Consider the following 21904-nt stretch of genomic DNA (forward strand, 5'->3'; position numbering starts at 1 on the left):
CACACACCCCCCCTCCCCTGTCGGAGACCCGACTTACCTTGACCCAGGGATCTTCCGGCAGGGGACGGGACAGGGCCAGCAGAACGCCGCCAGGCCATATTATTTTTTATAATACAGCTGGCGGCGGTCTACTGACGTGGCGCTGCTGATGATAGCAGTGTCACCTTACCGCCATCTGCCAGTATGGCCACAGCTGGATTTCCGCCCTTCTTATGGCGGAAATCCAGCTGTGGTCATATTACGGCAGACGGATGGTAGCTGTGGCGACAGTCTTTTGGCGGCCGTCGCCGTGGTGGTAGGTGTTTTTTTACCACCATTGTCATAATGGGGGCCTTAATCTCTTCAGGAAACTTCTTGTGCACCGAAAATCAATGCACAACCTGCTGGAAACTATGTACCCCCATTGCAGTGAGGAATCTAGACTGCGTGCCGAAAAAGGACACAAAGCCCCTTGCAGTGTGGAAAGAGACAACACATTGTCTGTCCCGCGTCGGAAAATCCGACGCACACCCTATTTTTCCACACATTTCCTCCTATGCGGTTTACATGAGTGTTATTTTTGACGGAAACAAGGTACTTTGTGCACTTTGTGTAAACAAGAAACAAGTGTTGATTTTCAAGATTTAAGACTTTTTAAACCTGCAAAACTGATATCTCAACTTGTGCTTATTGGATCTTTATCGTTTTGATCTAAATTCAACTAGATAAATATCATATTTTTCTAAGCTTATGTGGTGTATTTTTGTGGTGTTTTCACTGTATTACTGTAAGGAAATGCCTTCCTTGGCATGGTTACCCCCCTAACTCTTTGCCTTTGCTGATGCTAAGTTATGATTTAAAAGTGTGCTGGGACTCTGCTAACCAGGCCCCAGCACCAGTGTTCTTTCCCTAAACTGTACCTTTGTCTCCACAATTGGCACAACCCTGGCACTCAGGTAAGTCCCTTGTAACTGGTACCCCTGGTACCAAGGGCCCTGATGCCAGGGAAGGTCTCTAAGGGCTGCAGCATGTCTTATGCCACCCTGGGGACCACTCACTCAGCACATGCACACTGCCTCACAGCTTGTGTGTGCTGGTGGGGAGAAAATGACTAAGTCGACACTGCACTCCCCTCAGAGTGCCATGCCAACCTCACACTGCCTGTGGCATAGGTAAGTCACCCCTCTAGCAGGCCTTACAGCCCTAAGGCAGGGTACACTATACCACAGGTGAGGGCATATGTGCATGAGCACTATGCCCCTACAGTGTCTAAGCAAAACCTTAGACATTGTAAGTGCAGGGTAGCCATAAGAGTATGTGGTCTGGGAGTTTGTCAAACACGAACTCCACAGTTCCATAATAGCTACACTGAAAACTGGGAAGTTTGGTATCAAACTTCTCAGCACAATAAATGCACACTGATGCCAGTGTGGGATTTATTGTAACATACACCCAGAGGGAATCTTAGAGATGCCCCCTGAATACCAATTCGACTTCTAGTATAGGCTGACCAGTTTCTGCCAGCCTGCCACACACCAGACATGTTGCTGGCCAAATGGGGAGAGTGCCTTTGTCACTCTGTGGCCAAGAACAAAGCCTGTACTGGGTGGAGGTGCTTCACACCTCCCCCTGCAGGAACTGTAACACCTGGCGGTGAGCCTCAAAGGCTCACCCCTTTTGTTACAGCACCCCACGGCATCTCAGCTAGTAGAGATGCCCGCCCCTCCGACTACTGCCCCCAATTTTGGCGGCAAGGCTGGAGGAGATAAGAAAAACAAGGAGGAGTCACCCACCAGTCAGGACAGCCCCTAAGCTTTCTTGAGTCGAGGTGACCCCCTGCCTTTAGAAATCCTCCATCTGGAGTTTGGAGGATTCCCCCAATAGGATTAGGGATGTGCTCACCTCCCCACAGGGAGGAGGCACAAAGAGGGTGTAGCCAACTCAAGGACAGTAGCCATTGGCTACTGCCCTCCCAGACCTAAACACACCCCTAAATTCAGTATTTAGGGGCTTACCGGATCCCAGGAAATCAGATTCCTGCAACCTGAAGAAACAAGAGGGACTGCTGACATACAAGCCTGCAGAGAAGGAGGAAGAGGACAACTGCTTTGGCCCCAGCCCTATTGGCCTGTCTCCAACTTCGAAAAACTGCAACCAGCAACGCATCCAACAGGGAACAGCAACCTCTGAAGCTTCAGAGAACTGCCCTGGACTAAAGGACCAAGAAACTCCTGTGAACAGCCGCCCTGCTCAAAACCAGCTACTTCTTTGCAACAAAGAAGCAACTTTCAAAGACTGCACGTTTCCCGCCAGAAGCGTGAGACTTCACACTCTGCACCCGACGCCCCCGGCTCGAGATCCAGAGAACAAACACCTCAGGGAGGACTCCCTGGCGACTGCGAGCCCGTGAGTAACCAGAGACAACCCTCCTGAACCACCCGAGTGACGCCTGCAGAGACAATCCAGAGGCTCCCCCTGACCGCGACTGCCTGTAACAAGGGACCCAACGCCTGGAACCAACACGGCACCCACAGCCCCCAGGACCTGAAAGAACCAAACCTAAGCACAGGAGTGACCCCCCAGGCGACCCTCTACCTTGCCCAGGTGGTGGCTGTCCCGAGAAGCCCCCCGGGTCCCTCCATTGTTTCCTACCTGAAACCAGACGCCTGCTTTTCACACTGAACCCGGCTGCCCCTGTGCAGCTGAGGGTGTGTTTTGTGTGCCTACTTGTGTCACCCCCCAGTGCTCTACAAACCCCCCGTGGTCTGCCCCCAGAGGACGCAGGTACTTACCTGCTGGCAGACTGGAACCGGAGCACCCCTGTTCTCCATAGGCGTCTATGTGTTTTGGGCATCTCTTTGACCTCTGCACCTGACCGGCCCTGAGCTGCTGGTGTGGTAACTTTGGGGTTGCCTTGAACCCCCAACGGTGGGCTGCCAATGCCCCAGAACTGAGACTTGTAAGTGTTTTACTTACCTCTTAATTTAACCTTTACTTACCTCCCCCAGGAACTGTTGATTTTTGCAGTGTCCACTTTGAAAATAGCTTATTGACATTTTTACAAAGACTGTATATGATATTGCTTTTATTCAAAGTTCCTAAAGTATCTAAGTGAAGTACCTTACATTTAAAGTGTTTACTGTAAATCTTGAACCTGTGGAAGGATATTTTTCAAAAACCTATTGGTCTGGAGTAAGTCTTTGAGTGTGTGTTCCTCATTTATTGCCTGTGTGTGTACAACAAATGCTTAACACTACCCTCTGATAAGCCTACTGCTCGACCACACTAGCACAAAATAGAGCATTAGAATTATCTAATTTTGCCATTATCGTACCTCTAAGGGGAACCATTGGACTCTGTGCACACTATTTCTTACTTTGAAATAGTAAACACAGAGCCAACTTCCTACACTATCCACACTATATCCAGCTGTTACAGGTATACAAGGTCTCAGTGGTCAGCAGAAAGCAAGAAAGAGCATCGTGGTGGTAGCAACAGGATAAATAAGCACGCAATTCAGTTATAAATGTGTTAAAGCTCTGAGATGTTTAAAGTTCGGACAAAAGGTGGCTTTGGTTTCTACATAGAGAGGAGTATAGAACTAACTGGTGTGCATGAAATGCAGGAAGCACAGACAAGGCGCAAAGAAACTAGAAGCAGGATAGTTAATATACAGGAAGAGCAGGCATTGCGTGATTTACAAGGACTGCATACAGACAGGCTCAAGCAGCACATCAATATTGATGAGGGGAGCAAGCAAGTAGGAAAAATGCAGAAATCTAGTTATACCGTCTGAGACCCCTCTCCGTCTGAGCTGACCATTGTGATTGTGTGTGTAGTAGGTCCAACCAGGCTGTCTTGCTGTCCTAGGAGAGTGATGCCACCACTGCCGCCTTGTGTCACCATGGTGATGGCATTGCCCAATGCCTGCAGGTCCTCGTGTGACAGGCTGACCTGTGACAGAAAATAGTTGTTACTTCAGCTGTACCAGGTGCTCTGCACAGCACTCAGCTGTTCAGAACAGACATATGTAGCAGAAATGATGCCATCAAAAAAACACTTGCTTTGTACACATCAGCCAGTGACATAACCAAAAGTGAAGGGACCCGATGAAGGAGAGAGAGTTCCTTATTTATTTTTAGAGAGTAGGAGGGGCTGGATGTGAGGGGAGGATGGACCATCCATGTTCATAGTGTTCCACTTCACTTGTCCTGAACACATTGCACAGATCACCCTTTACAAGCCTCCGTCCTACTGGGGTACAAACATGTAACCTAAAAGCTATTATAAACTTATAACGCGGTATTGCGGTCTATACCGGCCATTAGGGGCCCACTCCAGAGTTAAAGGCCAGAGGGCAGAATTTTCTAATAAATAAAACAAAGGTCCCTCAGGTTTCGTGAGGCCTTTGTTCACAGCAACACCTGTAAACAAAACATTGGAATGTTGGAGCTCTGGGCTTCTACCGGCCATTAGTAGCCTGGAGCACTCGATTGTTTTAAATAGAGCTTCCAACATTCCAGTGTTCTAATATCCATTCCTTGCTTCAGGAACATTAACTGTTAGAGCTATTTTAGAAGCATTCCCATGCCGACAAGACAAATTACTCACATATTTCTACACCAAACACATAAACTCCCTGGTGTACCTTATTAGCAAACTCATCTGCAGAGTACTGAATTGATCTTCCCCAAGCATATATCAGCTCTCAAGGCAGCATAATCTGCTCTCGCAACATCAACATCCTCTCCTACACAGACGACAACCAGCTTATTCTCTCCTTCATGGACAAAATGCGCAGTACCTATACTATGTTCAATGCCTGCATGAGTGAAATCGTCCACTTGATGAAGACCAACTGTCTGAAGCTGAACACTGATCAGACTGAAATCATCATCTTGAAGAACATAACTTCACCCTGGACTCCACTTGTGGCCCACAGACCTAGGACCGACACCCAGCCCCCACCATCCACCCTCCACCACAAGAACCTCGGGATTGTCATCAACAGCAAACTCGACATGACCGCTTAAGTCAACACCATCACCGCCTCATGCTTCCATACTCTGAAGATGCTGAGGAACATTTTCACATGGCTGCCAATCAGCACTCAGAAAACCATTATGCACGCCCTTTTCACAGGCCAGGTGGACTACAAAAAAAAACTTGCACAAAGGCTGTAAACCATTCAGACCTTAACAGACAGAATCACTGTTAACCTTCCATGCCTCACTCCCATCACAACCATAGCTGGAGGAGCTTCACAGGTTCCCCATATACAAACAAGCACAACTGAAATTCCCCACCCACAACTTTTAAGGCACCACATACCACAGGCCCAGCATACCTCAATCTCATCTGCTTTCACAAGCCTTCCAGACACCTCCGCTCATTGGGACTTTTATTTGCGAACATCCACACAAAATGGAAAACCAGATCCACCAGTCAAGCCTTCTCCTACATCACTCCTAAAGTGTGGAACGACCTGCTGCTACACATAACAGCCTCCTCCTCACTTCTTGAATTCTGCAATAAGCTGTAGACCTGGATTTTCAAGAAGGTCATAGGGCTTGCTAAACTCACACCAGCTCAGCTCCAGGATACCCTCATTGGCATCCTAGCATACTTGTTGATAGTGTGCTCTACAAATCTGCATAACATAACATCCTTCAAATGTCTGTATAATGAGTACTACTAAGTTATGTGCATTCACAGTTACACATATTGTGCATATAAAAAGATGCAGACATGGTGGCAGCTTTTGTCCCTTGATCTTCTTGTATCAGACTTTCAGAAAGAAGATCACATGCTTTTTCATTTGGGGCTTGGAGATAAAGCTAAAAAAAAAAAAAAAAGAGGAAGAAAGATATGGAGAGGTGGATATAATGAGCTATAGAGGGTATAAAAAAAACAGGAAGCGAGATAGGGACCTTAACATTTTCCTGACTCAATGTTGTAGAAAGTAAATAGAAAACAAGAACATGTGTAACAAGAATAAAAAAAAAACTGCATATCAGTATTGAGAGCACTGAATACAGACCACTGAAACCCTAATCCAGGAATCTCCATCCTTTTTGCTAGCAAGAGCCACTAATGTTCCATAAAACACATTCCAAGCTACTAATATTATTGTGTTGTAAACATCAGACAATTAGTGGCGACTGTATGCAAGATTATTAGCTGTGATCAACATCAGTGCAGCATTGCCAACAGTAATGTAAAGCATGCTTTAATAATTTGTAATGCCTCTATAAGGGTGATACTTAACACCCACAGCTACAATGCCCCCAGCACCAACGTAATATTAGTAAGAAGTGTCCCAATACTGCACGATATATGACTCCAATATCAGCTTTCAATATATTTTGAATATTATGGGTTCTGATAATGCACACATTTTCATCTTGCATACACATTTTCATTTTTTTGTCTAAATATACCAATTCAACAAAGCAAATGCTTCTAATTTAGTAGGCTGGGATGCACACAGGAGACCTACTTTCAGGTAGCAGGAGAGCTACCAGTAGCTCACGAGCTACATGCTGGAAAATCCTGCGCTATACTGTGTAGAGCAAGAACATGACTGCACCCAAGGGGAATAACTGCTCATCTGACATTGTGGGATCAAAGGAATAGTGTCTACAATAAATTGTACTTTAAAGTCCAACAACAATTGACAAGTCAAATTAATATGCTAAAGACGGTACTTTCAAGGAAAAAAAATATTCTACTGGAAAGTAATATTAACCGGCTAATATTGCATGAATGCACCATTGTACCTTAACTCTGAGGGACACTTACTTTTTGTCACAATTATTTCAAAGTGCCACAGATTGTGCCTTCCAGATTCATTATCCTACACATCAACTATCCAACTGATAGCTCCAGAAAACAACAAACAGTCTTTAAAATTACTGCGCCAGAGAGTTGGTTTCTCCTCCTTTGCCAAAAGATGTTGTGTTCACTCTACGACACCCCCCCCATCATTCACTTGAAAACTTTGGATGACACTGGTGTTATCACTTCTCTCTTTCCTTCAGTTTCCTCATTTGCCAATACTGAGAAACCATACATAATAAAGGTTTAACATTGGTGATAAAGTGAGATACAAAAAAAGAGGGACAGTTTCAAATATATGTGAATACTCGTGTGCAGTATACCACAAACTGAAATTATTTTAATGATTCCAAATCTGTGCTATTAACCAAATACCATTTTATAAATTCTAAAAGTTTACATACAGACCAAAATATGGAGAGCACATTTATTGATATCCTAGGTTACTTATTTAAAATCATTAGTTCCAAAGGTCAGTGGGCAAGAATTATCAGCATACAGTTTCCTCTGTGATGTTCTGAAATGCAGTATATCACTGCTGTGATGATGGTAAGAGCAATATATGTAAGCATGTGTGTACGGTAAGGTGGTGTAAAGCATTCCAATACTGAAAAGGCCTTGGACCAGGGCCTTGGCAGAGCTAAGCAAGGATCTCATCTCAGTAGACAATTTTAAGGCAGGGCAAAGTGGGTAACTGCCAAGGTTCCCCAACGTTTCAAGGGCCCCCCTTAGAAGGTGAATATTCTTTCTATTTGACCTTGGTGTCTTCTGTTTCTATATCATAACATCCATCTGCCTACCTTTACCTCTTGCGCTACCCAGTGTTATCTTAGGGATTTTTCAGGCACTGGCAAAGGCAAAGTTCAACTGTTTTATGTGATCCTGTTTCTAAAATCATATTATTGTTTGACATCATGCGGATTTCAAATAGTGGGAAATGGGTGATAAAGTTCAAAGCTGCTCAGAACATAGCCCCCAAAAAATGTCCTGCCAAATCCCCCAAAATCCTTAAGCTGAAGTGCACCCTCAACGCCCAGTGTGGCCTCAGATAGCTGTTCCTAGGCAAAGGCCCGGCAAGATGGAGAGCCAAGATGTAAACAGGGCCTTCTTCTGTTCTTAGTAGTGTCTGAAATATCAGCGGGAGCTGCATTTCCAAGTAAACCAATGTAATGGTAGAACTGCCTTCGGATCTAAGCAGTTCTCAACTTAGGAGTGCTACTGGGTGGGACGGACGTGTACGGATTCCTGCACTCGATCACAGGGAATGCCTCCCCTCTGGCATGAGGCAATGGGGTACAGCTTTACTTGGGTCTGAAAAGTTACAGATGTGCAGTATCTGCTTGAATAGACTGAGGTTAATTAGCACAGCCATTTGAGGTTATCAACATTAGAATATTAGAGGATACTGCTTATCTAGAATGAGGTGGTTTTATAGATCAGTTTGCAAATCTCGGAATTGTAGAACAAGAAGTATGCCTTGTAATCAGAATCAGTGTGGATTCATTTGGTTCTCAGCAGGAGTGGAATATGTAAGAGTGTTATCAGGAGTGAGGCACATGGATATAGGTTTATAATTAACACAACTGTGTATCTATGTAGTATTTGTAAAGTGTGAGCCCAGCCAAACGGCAGCAGAGCACTTTACGGCGCAAAAGCAAAGACACAGTCAATACGTGACAGGAAGCCAGTTGGTTTCAGAGAGTGGAGGTAGACTATTCTTTGTCGTAGTGTTCTTTAAAGAAATATCCAGCTCTTACTGTGTATGCATGTGGTAAATACCATAGGTTATTCCACAGAAGAGTGCTAATGGAAAGGGTTTTCTGTGCTGGTCACGATTAATAACAATAGTCAATTAGGCCATGTGTGGATTTTTGGTGCATCACGCCTTCAAACATCGAAGAATGTCTTTATAGCAATCTCTGACCAGTAGGTTGATGAAAAGTGTAGTTGTGCTGATTTGATACAGTCAAGGGAACAGTGTTATGTTTTAAACCCTTTCCAACTTCGATGGGTTGCTGTAAACCGGAGGTAGCCACACACGTGGTAATGATACGGGATGTACTGGGAGCACACAAGGTAAGTACTGGGCTATGGACAATTGGAAGAGCAAAATAAGGGGACATGGGGCTTTTGTTTGAGGCAAGGATGTCAAAATGGGGATTTAAACACTGGCCATACCAGGTGTTGGGAGTAAAGTAAAAAAAAATATAAGAGGGTGGGTGTGGCCAAAAGGGAGGTTGGGGGTGCTGTGTGAGGAGTAGGGTAGAGTTAGTGGATGGAACAAAGTAAATATAGTAAAATGCTCCAAAACTGGCCTTCAATCCAAGTTAAGCTGGCCTTCTGACAATATAGAGAATGGTACACCTTCGGAGACAGTGCAGTGAAATATAAAGTAGAAGGCAGTTATGATGCTAAGAATATACATTCTTTTACAAGAATGCTGTTTACTTGCCTAATATTGCAGAGAGGACATGCTGCAATGTCTGAGGAATGACTGTGAGACAGTATACTTATGTGTCAAGATCATGTCTTGTTGTTCTTGTCTCGACAAGTTTCTTTACATGGTTTACTACATCACTAGCGCATGTGTCAGTTCAAATGTCTGCATTACTGGAAAACAGAATGTGTTGCATTTTGTTTTACAGTTGTGCTTAAACCACATGTACCGTCTGCTTAGTCAGTCTTCACTGTTTGAAAACAATAAACTGGCAAACTTCTGTGCACAGTGAAATCACAAACCCATTTCAGGGAAGAAAGGATGATGTTTTTGCAACACCATCATTGTTCTTATAGTAGCCATTAAACAGCTAGTTGGCAGAAATATACACTCTTACCAAGTCTTCACGTGAAAGGAAATTTCATAAGGATGGTCCTCTTACAGAAAAGCTCTTAGGAGAGCGCTCTTAGGTACTACCATTATTTGAGCATGAGAATCAAAGAGTATGAAGAGTACCACAGTTAAATCTCCAGGTGGAAGAGATGTATGAACTTGTGAAAACATCTTACTTAGGGCTTCCCTCTCCACTCCAGCCCCCTTCCCAGACTTCGGATGTAACACATGGAGGCTGCGTCATTCTTTTGCATGGGAATCTATTTCCTCTTAAAAACAGTAAGTAAATACTGAACATCGTAAAAAGTAGGTGGATTCTAAGGGGGAATTCTTAAGTGAGGGTAGGGGGACAATGCCTTTTGTCCCAACAAGAAATGATTCTTGTAGCAAACTTGGGGTTTAGAACAGAATAAGGCCTATGTGAAACAGTCCTGAAAGGATGTCATTAACATTTTGGTAGGATATTGCTACTTCTTGGTAGGATGCTACCTTTTTCATGAAATCCAAGTTAAAATGTATTGAATTTCTAAACTGGAATTTCCGAACTGTGCCTAGAAACAGGGGCACTTGAAATATGGTGGACAATCAATAATAAAAATAAATTTTCCTAATAAATGCACATTATTAGTGAATCAATCTTTTTGGCTAGAAAGGGGGTGAATACTCGATCTGTGTCATGTTTCATAGGTCACAAAAATGTGCTGAACATTGTGCCCAAAATATATAAATAAATAAAATGTATAATGTCTGTCTGCTACCAACGCTCCCTGTATTAAGTCTATTCTCAGTGGGGCTTCTTGTAAGAAATGTAGTAATGCACTCAACCTAATTACAGAAATTTAACAAGGAGCCTTGTTGATTCTTAAATCCCTTTTATTCCCAGTTTGACCTACTTCAGGTTGAGGAGGCTGACCAAGACCACACAAGAATTGTGCCACCGTTTAGATGAGCTGGTCATGATCTGAAACAAGGATCTTAATATATATTGGTCCCACAAAAGATTTCTTGGTCAGCAGGCAATACTGAGGAGGTGTAGGGGGTCACCTAAAGAATGGCAACTTCTCCCACACCATAAGTACCTGCTGGGATCCATCCTGGGTGACAAAGGCAACCTGGGGCTCCATTCCATCCTGCGTCACCATGGTAACATGCCCAGGAAAGCCATTTTCTGACCCAGCTTCAGACAGGAAAGCAATTCTCTGGCCTTTGAATGGTGAGGAGAGGTTCCCTTCAGCTGAAAACATGCAAGAAACACAAAAGTAGATTAATTATCACATACTTAACCATAAAGTTCTGCAACGCCACATCTTTCATTCCGTCGTTTCAGAACACTTCTAGCACACCACTCTACATTTTCATGTATGCACGGTTTAAGGGTTGGGCTGTCGCATGCCATAAAGAGACTCTCCAAGGAGCTTCACTCTTGTAAGAGAGGGAGAGTCACACTCTTGCAAGAGAGGGACAAAGACAAAGTGATGTGATTCAGCCAACCCCTATTTGTAATTTTCAACAGTTTCATGCTGGTGTATCTACCAGGTAAGCTTAGAAACTCTGTAGGGAGAGTAAGATTTGAAGTTACCAAATTTCAGTAAAATACATAAAATAAGCCTTTTTTCTTCCAGCTATTTAATGACCTCCGTGCAACATACAAGGATCCTCGCTGAGTACCATCCTCTTCAATCTCTACATGACCCCACTAGCCGCCATTGTAAGAAGCCACGCATCTAACATCGTCTCCTATGCCGACGACACCCAACTGATAGTCTCCCTCACCAACAACCCAATCACCACCAAACACAATTTCCACAAAGGAATGAAGGCAGTCGCCGCCTTGATGAAAGATAGTTGCCTCAAAATGAACTCGGACAAAACAGAAGTCCTCATCCTCGGCTCCACACCCTTCGCCTGGAACGACTCCTGGTGGCCCTCTGCACTCTGAAACAGCCCCACACCCACCGACCATGCCCGCAACCTCGGCGTCATCTCAGACTCATCGCTCTCAATGGACCGACAGGTGAGCACGGTCATCGGGCTGCTTCCACACCCTGCGCATGCTACAAAAGATCTACAAATGGATCCCCACCGAAACCAGGACAGTCACCCAGGCCCTTGTCAGCAGTTGACTCGACTACGGCAATGCTCTCTACGCCGGAACCACCGCCAAGAAAGGGAGAAGACTACAACGCATCCAAAACACGTCCGCCCAGCTCAACAAGAACACCCCACCATACAGCCACACCTCCACCCTCCTAAGAGACCTACACTGGTTGCCTATCTACAAGAGAATCACCTTCACGCTCCTGACCCACGCCTACAAAGCCCTAAATGACACCGGACCAGCCCACCTCAACCACAGACTCCCCTTCTACACTCCCACCAGACAACTCCGCTCCGCCCACCAGGCCCTCGCCAAGGTCCCAGCATCCGGAAAACCACAGCCAGAGGAAGATCCTTCTCTCACATCGCCTCCAAGACGTGGAACACCCTCCCCATCCACCTCAGGCATTCTCCCACCCTGTCTCAGTTCAGGAAGGACCTCAATACCTGGCTTTTCGACTGATCCTCTCCCCCCTTCCCCTTCTTCCTTCCCCCAGCGCTTTGAGACCCTCACGGGTGATTAACAGCGCTATACAAATTCCCTGAATGATTGATTGACTGAATTGATGCTCAGTCAGTTTCTCCTATTCTGTAGCTAAAACCATGAGTAACCTGCGCAAGAAATCTGCTCATCATTCGCAGCCCCCTGCCTAGGCCGACTAACAGTATCATGTAACGCAGCTACCCAATCTGTTACAACTTTTAGCCTCAGTTTTCAGGCCAGGGAAAACCCTGGCTTATTATCACCACTGTAAAAAAGCAGTTTTAGCATATCATTCTGCATTATCAGTATCCAGCACTCTCACCTGTACTCTAAGCACTGTTCATTTATGCTAGATCTTAATGGAGCTTGTCCTTTTGCGGATATCCTCTAGTTTCCTTAGTTGAGATTCTTTTTGTATTTGTCTTGTTCATTCCAAAAGAAAGCCTATCTCTTCCTACCAGCTTTTCAGTGCATCCCAAAGAGTATTCAAGTACACCATAGAAATATTGTTTTTGGCAAAGAACTAACCTATGCAATTGTGCATTTCTTTCTTGACTGCTTCGCCCATTAGAATGCTATCCTCCAATCGACATGGTTTCTTGGAAAAGGAAAATATCAATGAGATTGGGGCATTATCAGGCAGAGGTAATGGGCACATGTCAGTGTCAAGTGCCCTAGGCAGCACAGCGCAGGATACTAAAAGATTAACTAGTTTGGCACAGATCTGGTAAGCTCCGAGGAAAGTGAAAGCAATAAGATCAGTGTGCTAAGATCATAATATGTACATGAGTCCAGTCCGTTCTACCTAGCTTAAATTGTCCTCTGTTAGTGACCCAGACTGATCTGCCCATCAGAAGGATTTGAACAAAAGCCCATCCATGACCACGTTGAAATCTCCCCCATAACTATGCCCTCCTTTGCTACCAGAATAACATCCGTGACGGATACTTTTAGACATTTCTTTGTGTTCATTTTGGCTGCATCCATGTTAGCTATCATGAATACCATTGAGCCCTGCATGAGAATAAAGGTCAGGGATCTCTACCCGCTTTGTCAGCTATCGTTCAGTGTAACCAGTTCGATATGAGAACTGCGCCACCACCCCTTGACTTGAAAGGTCTCATGGAGAATACCTGCTGTGGAAACCTCTCGACCGGAGGCAGAATTTGTAATTTTTCAAAAGATGTGTTTCCTGGATCGACATTGGATTTCCTGTGTTTATTTGTAGCAGGTGTCATGCTGTCCATGACACTTACTGCCCTTCTCCAATAAAAGGTTTCAAATTGGGAGTGTTCTTAATACCTCAGAAAAAGGCCTGGATAAGTTACACCTGTAGCAGACCCTTTACATTCAAACTCACAATTATAATCATTAACAGGCGAATGGCAGTGCAAAAGACTGCGTGTCATTATGTACTGCAGTGGACTGAAGTCCTTTCTTTCAATGCCCGTTAGCCAGGTGGCGCATTCACTATTTCAGAAAACAACCCCAGCATTACAAACATAACATTCTCCAAATTGAGTAAAAGAACGCAGAGTAACCAAGTGGGTTCCAGCCCCTGCAGGTGAACCCAAGACTAACCACTCTGTAATAATGGACATCTGCCACCCGCTAACTACCTTAGAACATCAAATGGTAGCGGTACAGTATCTTATATGACTACAGTGGTACTCCTGCTGTTCAAGAATTGGTGCATATTCATCAGTCTGATTTCTTGAAGGTGCTGTAACATGTCTGCCTTAGCCGTTACTGCCTCCGAAGAAAGCTTCATCCTCATTCGTGATCTTAATCACTGCCACAGAGGTTTTCTTTTCACTGCCACATCTATACCTACAGTATCTCCACTTGATTGTGTCCTCAGCAGGCACTAGAAACATTCTTTTTCCAATGAAAGATTATTGAGAAAAAGCACTCACACTGATGTGATCTTCGGTGAGTGAATATAGTAACCTGCCTGAATTCTGTTCTTCCTTGCAAGGTAGTGGCTGTCAAGGACCAAAACAACTACATCTTATGACCTCAAAAAAAAAAAAAAAAAAAAAGAGAAGAAAAAGAAAAATCAACGTCCCTTTTTGCTATGGTGATAGTCATCTGTTCTGCTTTGGGGATGGCGGTGGGGTGGGATCCAGGACCTGTTTTGCCAGGGAGGGCAGGTCTTCTTTGAGTTCTTGAATGCAGGATTTGAAGATTGACCTTATTATACTAATTTCTGCTTTATTATCTGCAAGTAATTGTGGGTAATATCTAAATGATCATCAGCTTCTGCCGCTTGTCTGGGTATGCTGCAGTAAATTCTAGAACTCCTTTTCATTCTTGGAAAACTTAACTGACAATTAGGTATTTGACTAACTCCTAATGGCTGCCATTTTCACCCATCATTACCCTATTATTGGCTCCGGATTCTCGCCTAGGCACAAATGAAGCAAACGCATCTCCTGTCCATAGCCGGTGTTGCAGCCACTGAAGCCAGTTGCTAAATTTCACAGTGGCTTTAACAAGCTGAGGTCAGCATCACTAGAGCCTGTTCACATGGGGTCAGCAGCAGAGTACTCCTCCCCTTCGAATTAGCGCTGCTCCTATAGTAAAGACTGCGTTCTCACCTCCACGCACAATCAGTACACACTGGAACACATGCAAGCAACCAGCTTGTGCGCCTCACTATATATGCCACAGCTTGTGGTTGCAGGATGGGAGTTCACTCCTCACTTGGCTGTGAAGGCACTAGTCTTTAACGTACCCTTGTTTTGTTTCACTGCATTGCAGAGGATGACTTGCCATCCTCTGCAATGCAGTGGAGAGGGAACTTATCTGTGAACCTCCTCTCAGTGCTCCAGGGAGTCTCTAAGACAAGTGCTCTTTTCCTCCTTCAAGATGCATCTGGTCATATGTTGTAGGATGGCAGGTGGGGTAGCTTAGGGCATCCAGATCAGTCCAGCACAAATTTGGTTTGTGGAACCAAAAGGACAGCCACAATGTGTCTCCATGTGCTTAAAATATCCAAGTCTCACTCTCTTTATTGAATAAGAAGCTCAAAAATAATTGAAGGGGGAGGAGCCACAATGGCGACATGAGTGGACACATGTCTCATTCGCTCTTCAGCTGCAACCACTGAACTGAGAATAGTGAGGCACCTTACAGTGGGGATCACAAGCTTAGTAAGCTGTTTGGCGATCCAGGAAGAGAGACCAATCTCTGCAGAAGAAAAAGCCGTGGCCTGAAATCCGACATGGTGGCTGTGGGCAACTGATCAACCTGCTATAAGACCAACCAGGATTGTAGGACTTATGCTACCCATGGTGTAAGGAATAACGCCAGGGTGGTGAGACTGCCAAACATTGGGGTGGGGAGGTGAGGACACCTTTCCTCCACTCTCCTTATTTGAACAGCAGCTGGCTCAGACAAAAGGAGGTAGTCCTCCAGGAGGCCTCATCCTGCCCTCTACAGCGATGTGAGAGATGAGGACCTTGCAACCACGCAGTGTAGCCACAAAATAGCACCATTGGTGTGCTAGGACCAGCCAATCTTAGTTGAAGTCATTAATGATCTGTCTGAGCCCAGGACCACAGAACATATTGAGATAAGGCCGCAGTGGAGGGGCGGATTGTAGCACAGGCCATATTCCTGACTGTCACTCTGTGGGGTGTGAACAATCTTGCCTGGTTAAAACTCAGATTGTGGGAAGAAAGGGAAACAATGTTTAAAATTACATTAAGGAAAACTAAAAGCCAGAGTCCCTTGTGAGGTCACCAAACAGGGCACTCTACACTACATGTGCTCATAGTAAAGGTAGAAGGCAGAAGCAGACTTCTCAGAAAAGCCTGCTGAGCTTTCTAGCTACTCAATCCACTCACATCTCACTGGAATACCAGCACCTTCAAAGGACAACCTTATAAAACATGGCTCTGTGAAAGCAGACCTGTTGGATAGCCTAGCCATGATAAGATGATAACTTAAAGAGAACCAAAAAATAAGTCCAAGAGAGATATGCAGGCCTTGAAAGACAACTAAAGTGCTAAACTTTAAGCCTTGAGTACAGTTGTTCGTTTGTGGAAACCAGAGCGATGGACTTAAAAGCTAAGATGGAGAACCATAAATCAGTACGTTGAGGTATGGAACATGAACTTGAAAGAATGGCAACAACCTCAAAAAATGCATTAGCAAGGTGATATGAACTCAAAAATTGCTCTCCCATGGGGAAACTTTGTATTTGAGGCCTACAGGAATGGGCAGAGGCAACCAAGTTGGAAACTTTTGTAGCACGAAAGCTCACCTCTTTCCTACAAGAAGCAAGCAACCAAACCAAAGAGCATAGAGTTCATACAGATGGACCACAGAGAGCACCGCGCACAAGCTAGCTAAACTCCATCACTGCACTGTAAGGAAGAGATAATGAAAGCAACATGTAGACGAAGAGATGCCCCCTTCCAAGTGTTTTCCTGACAAGTGCTCCATGTTTCCTCAGATATGTTACAGAAACAAATCTATTGCAGTTTATCATGGATACACTTAAAACTGATGACATCAAGTATAAGTGGGTGCTTATTTTTTTAAACTGTATTTGAGAAAGATAATAAAATGCACCACTTCACAAACTGAGGATGCTGCAACATACTTGGGACTGAACCTACTGGATACATCAGCTCGAGCCACACCCCCTGTTGAGTCCATGCCAAATTACTTCATCCACCCTGAAGCAATAGCGGAGCAAAATCTGAACACAATGATGCATAGAAACACAAAAAAGTGAGAAAACAGTGAAATAACTGGTCCTCTAGCTAACGTTTCCTGAATAAAAAGCCTTTTGGCACATTCTATAGGAAACATTGGGGTGAATATTAAAAAGAAGGGACTAGAAATTGGAGCCCAATTATTTTGAGGTTTGGTCTCGATACACCCAGATATGGAACGCCAATGTAACTAGAGGGACTGTGCGGTCTGTGCCCATTTGTTGGTCTGATACAGAGCCCTCTTTACAGTAGAACCTTTAAGGCAAGATGGAACTGTTAAGACTAGGTGGCATTGGGGCACTTGGGTGATAGTCACAACCTTCTATCAAGGTGTCTATACGAACGAAGTGGGATTTGATACAACACTTCACCTTGTGGGGGACCGGAAACTCGTTTCCATCTCTATCCCAGAAAGACACCATTTGTCAGTAATAGTTGACATAATGGACCTAACCACATTGAGATCGCAGTCTGGTTTTAATAATGCACAATAAGTTACAGGATCCCGCTACACACGTCAGCATAACATGATGATTTGCAATGCTTAACCTTTAGCAGACGCCATACAATATTCCTCTACATTTATTAGCAGTAACCCTATTTACACCCATTACAATACAGACCCACCCAGGCTTTATAATGGCAGTGATTAAGGGCCTGATTTAGATGTCGTCAGTAATGATCCCGCCATCAGTTTTCCAACAGAAAAACCCGCTTGCCGCCATGACAGTACGTCTGCCATATTTAGATATTGGCAGTCCCATGGACTTTACCCCGCCCAAGTCACGCTGACTCTACCAAGGAATCACATCTGCCACCACGGGGCCATAGGAAAGAGTGTCTGACAGCAAGACTTCCACCACACTTACCTCTGGGCAGATTTGGACGTGCCATACTGCTTAGCAAAAAGTGGCGGTCTGACCTCCACTTCTGACTTGGCAGAGTGGAGGGGAGAGAGTTGGGGAAGTGAAAACTCACCTTTTCTTCTAATTCGACTTCTGTTTCTGGATAGACATGACTGGACAGGACCCTCTGCCACTGCTGCCATGGGACCCTAGAGAAAACACAATCCCTCCACCCCCACTTCACCCCTCCTCCACCCACTGCCCCTCCACCCCTGTTTGCAGGACACGAAAGTCGGCAACCCACACTGGCTGTGTAAGTTGGGGAGTCACTGCACATAGGCACAGGACTACTGCAGATATGTGCATGTCACAGTAATAAAAAAAAAAAATATTGTGACAAGCATATGTCGGGCACATGAGTGGGCCACAGGGTGAGGACACGCTGGTACACAAAACATATCAAACACATACACAACTGTCATTATTATTGTCCGTGTTCTTTGCCAAATGAATGCTGACACCACAATGACGGTACATTCACACTTGTCAACTGTGCTGATGTCTGCACATTGCAAGGGGACATACACCTGTTATGTTGTGCTTGGGTTGTGTGTGCGAGTCAGTACGTGTTTATGTGTGTGCAATGTGACTTGTTGGGTAAGGTGGAGGGAGGTGAAGTGGGTGATGTGGTTGTGTCACTAGGTGTGCCACCTGCACATGGCGTGGATATTATTGTATATTTTGTGTTGCTGCATGCAGAACTCTGGTGTATGTTGTGTGGCAGCCGCTGTTGTGCCATGTGTAGTTGTGTAGATAATTGGTTTGCTGGTTGTGTGTGGGTGCAGTGTTACTAGTGTAAGTATGCTGTGTGATGGATGTATGTGTGTTTGCGGCATGTAGGTCGTGTGTGATGCAGTGGAGACACATGTAAAGGAGAGAGAAAGAGAGAGAGAAAGAGAGAGAAAGAGAGTGTGTGTGTGTGTGTGTGTGTGTGTGTGTGTCTTTTACAGTACACCACCTGTCCAACTGTAACATCTAAATATGGCTGGCGGGAACCCGCCTGCCTGACGGGCAAGGGGGAGCACTCAGTCATGTCGGTCTTCGGCTCAGGAGCAATACATCTAAATATAGGGGGGGCAGAAGACCGTTGACTTGGTCGTCTTCTCAGGTCCGCCGCTCATGCGGCTTGGCGGTGCGACCGCCAAAATCTAAATAAGGACTTAAGTCTTTTAATGTAAAAGTCCTCAATGTCCAAATTAACACATTTTAACATGGAAATCGCTCATTAGAAACCCAAAGCCAATAATTTGCCTCCAAGAGACACACTTATCGAAACAAGAGCAACCCAACAATGGCACTTTATTCTTCAACACTCTCTAAACACAAAGGCTATCTTCACCCCCAGAGAGACCCATTATCATATAGAAGATATTATAATAGATAAGGAGGACAGATATATAATTATATGAGCAGATATGAGGGGACCCGAACCCGCCACCCCCCCAACCACCCCTCCCTTGGTTCCCCCCCTCCCCACCGCCACCCATGCACTCCCCCTCCCCCTCCAATGATCTCATCCCAAATGAAGGTCAGGGTACATTCTTGACAAATTTCCTCTCAACTGCCAGAGTTTGCTAGAGGAAAGATTAGATTGTACACCTAGGAAATCTGAACATGGCTAAGAGCAGAATTCTAAACCTATCTATCTAACTCACCTTGTGCAACTCTGGGGTCCTTTTCTAAAAAGCTTAAAACCACATTGCACGCCTTGGGACTATGATATACATGGCATGAACAATATATGATAGATCAATAATATACTTGTTTCTCTCATGTCCATAGAACATAATCAAGAATAGCATACCTCCTGGTCAGCACTATACTTGTACCACTGATAATTAAATCAGATGTCAGCCAAATCTCCATTTAAGATCATGTCCCAATATCTATTCCTTTGGATATTGGCCATAGAAAGAGGTCCACAAGAGATGGAGACTTTACCCTTCTATATTAGGTGAACGGTAATTAGACATGGAATTACTGAATGAATAGAAGAGTATTTTAACATTAGCGAGAATCAGGAGGTGTCGGCACCTATGATATGCTGATTTATTGCTTGGTGATATGCTGCAAAATAAATTCCCCCTTAGATGGTCTACAGTGCATGTAGAAGTATTGGGGTTATAAAAAAAAAATATATATATATATATATATATAGATCACACCACACATATAGGATCTGTACCGACTGAATTATCCCTCCAGCATAAATAAACTAAGCAGAAACCTGAACATGATGGATCCCTCAATTTCTATCTTGGGTGTGACGAATCAATATAATTAAAAATGTCCTTCATGGGGTTCTCTACTGCTATCGGGTGTCCCCACTCCAAGTGGAGAAGGTTTTTTGCAGTCCAACAAAGTGCAATTAACAGATTTCTGTAGAGGGTCACCCAACCTAGAGTACCCATTATATTGCTACACAGGAGTAAACACCAGGAAGGTTGGCAAAATCCCAGGCTTCAGAATATAATACATAGCAGCACAACTGAGAGTAACAACAGAATGGTCAAATGAGGAAATTATCATTCAACAGACATGCAAGAAGAGGGTGAGGATGACAAGGTCATATGGTATGTAAATCGGCTATGAAGAACACACATACTGCAAAGAAAATACTTGAACACTCCTACTAGAACAAAATTAAATATCTGGGACACCCTAACTAGAAGAAGACAGTTTACCTCCTTCCAGCCATCACACACCTCGGCCCAGCTCCACAAGACCCCTTTGATAAATGGAGTGTGTGTTGGGTGTAGGGGGTCTAATCATAAAAGACAAGTACCATAACTGGTCAATCAAATAATGTATACAATGTAAACAGGATTCAAGGCTGGAAGAAAGTGAACGGCTACACTATGCCCAGCTCAGACATTAGCTACTGCATGCGTAATTCAGACTGCGTGCTAGAAGAGAGAAAAACACTCTTTGAGAGTCTTCTCACCAGATCACCCTAGAACCGCCTTAACTCAGAGATATACACAATATTATTAGAGTCTAAAACTAATTCTAAATGGGCTTTCCAAAATAAGCAGGACAACAAATTAGACAGAGAAACTCCACAAAGAACAGGAAACAATATTGGGCAATATCAATAAAAGCACACTCTCCATGAAAACAAAATAAATCCACAAAAAGCTGCTCTATGAATGATACCAGCATCCTACTAAAGTGGATAGAATGTTCTTAACTGCTAGTTCTATGTGTTGGAAGCAATATGGGCAGAGAGGCTAAATGATTCATATTTGGTAGGAGTGCCCATGTATACAGCAATTCTGAAAAAATATTGTTGCAGTTTTGGGATTACGGCTATTGCACACACCTGATATGTTCCTGCTGGGTTTAAGTCAGCCAGACCTTAGATATATGGCCACATTTGACAGCTTTTGCAATGAAGTCTAAACCAGAATAATAAATATTAGCTTGATTTGGGGTGGGGGGAGGGGCCAGCGGGGACAATTTGGGAATGTTGCACTTGTTACCTTGTAATTTGTTTCTGAATATGTTTGAATTGGCATGGTGTTATACAAGAATACCACTGTCACACTTTGTAACTTGACGTGCCAATGTGAACATTTATAAACACTGGCTTTAAAATTAAAATTAAAAATGAGGGAAGTGCTGGCTGAGGCCCAGTAGGACCATAGATCATTTTAAAACAAAACAAAATAAAAAGAATCATTAGAGGAAAGTTAGAGCAGCAGCATTAAGCTTCTTCAAATAAAATAAATGGTTCCCACCGTTCACAGCAAAAATGTTTGTGTTGGTATAATTCTTAAGTAGTAACAGGTTAGAAATTCACACCGGCACATCAATGCATGCAGTCACGTAAAGGATTTACCCAGTTAACAAAGTTACCGTCCAACTTGGATGGATAAATGGTGCTTACACTTCAAAAGTTGAGGGGGTCTGTAGGCTATCTCCAACCAGGAATTACTGAGCTACAATGGGCAATCAGTTTGTGGTGGTAAAAAGGTTAGAAAAAAACTAAAATGCTCCGGGTGGCAAAAGTTGCTTCTCAAAGCCAATCTGGACACAAAGACAC

At 44.1% G+C, this 21904-nt stretch overlaps 1 protein-coding gene across 1 annotated transcript in view; it reads right to left on the reverse strand.

Annotated features, from left to right (window-relative positions):
- Positions 1-21904, reverse strand: part of ZNF76 (zinc finger protein 76) — a 161310-nt gene that overhangs the window by 28268 nt on the left and 111138 nt on the right. Inside the window, exons 11-12 of the mRNA XM_069238803.1 lie at positions 10726-10880; positions 3769-3933 (exon numbers count right to left, since the gene is read on the reverse strand). Of these exons, the coding sequence (XP_069094904.1) occupies positions 3769-3933; positions 10726-10880 (320 nt within the window). The remainder of the gene's footprint in view (positions 1-3768; positions 3934-10725; positions 10881-21904) is intronic.

The sequence above is a fragment of the Pleurodeles waltl genome, chromosome 6 (genome assembly GCF_031143425.1).
Source record: "Pleurodeles waltl isolate 20211129_DDA chromosome 6, aPleWal1.hap1.20221129, whole genome shotgun sequence".
NCBI classification, from domain to species: Eukaryota; Metazoa; Chordata; class Amphibia; order Caudata; family Salamandridae; genus Pleurodeles; species Pleurodeles waltl.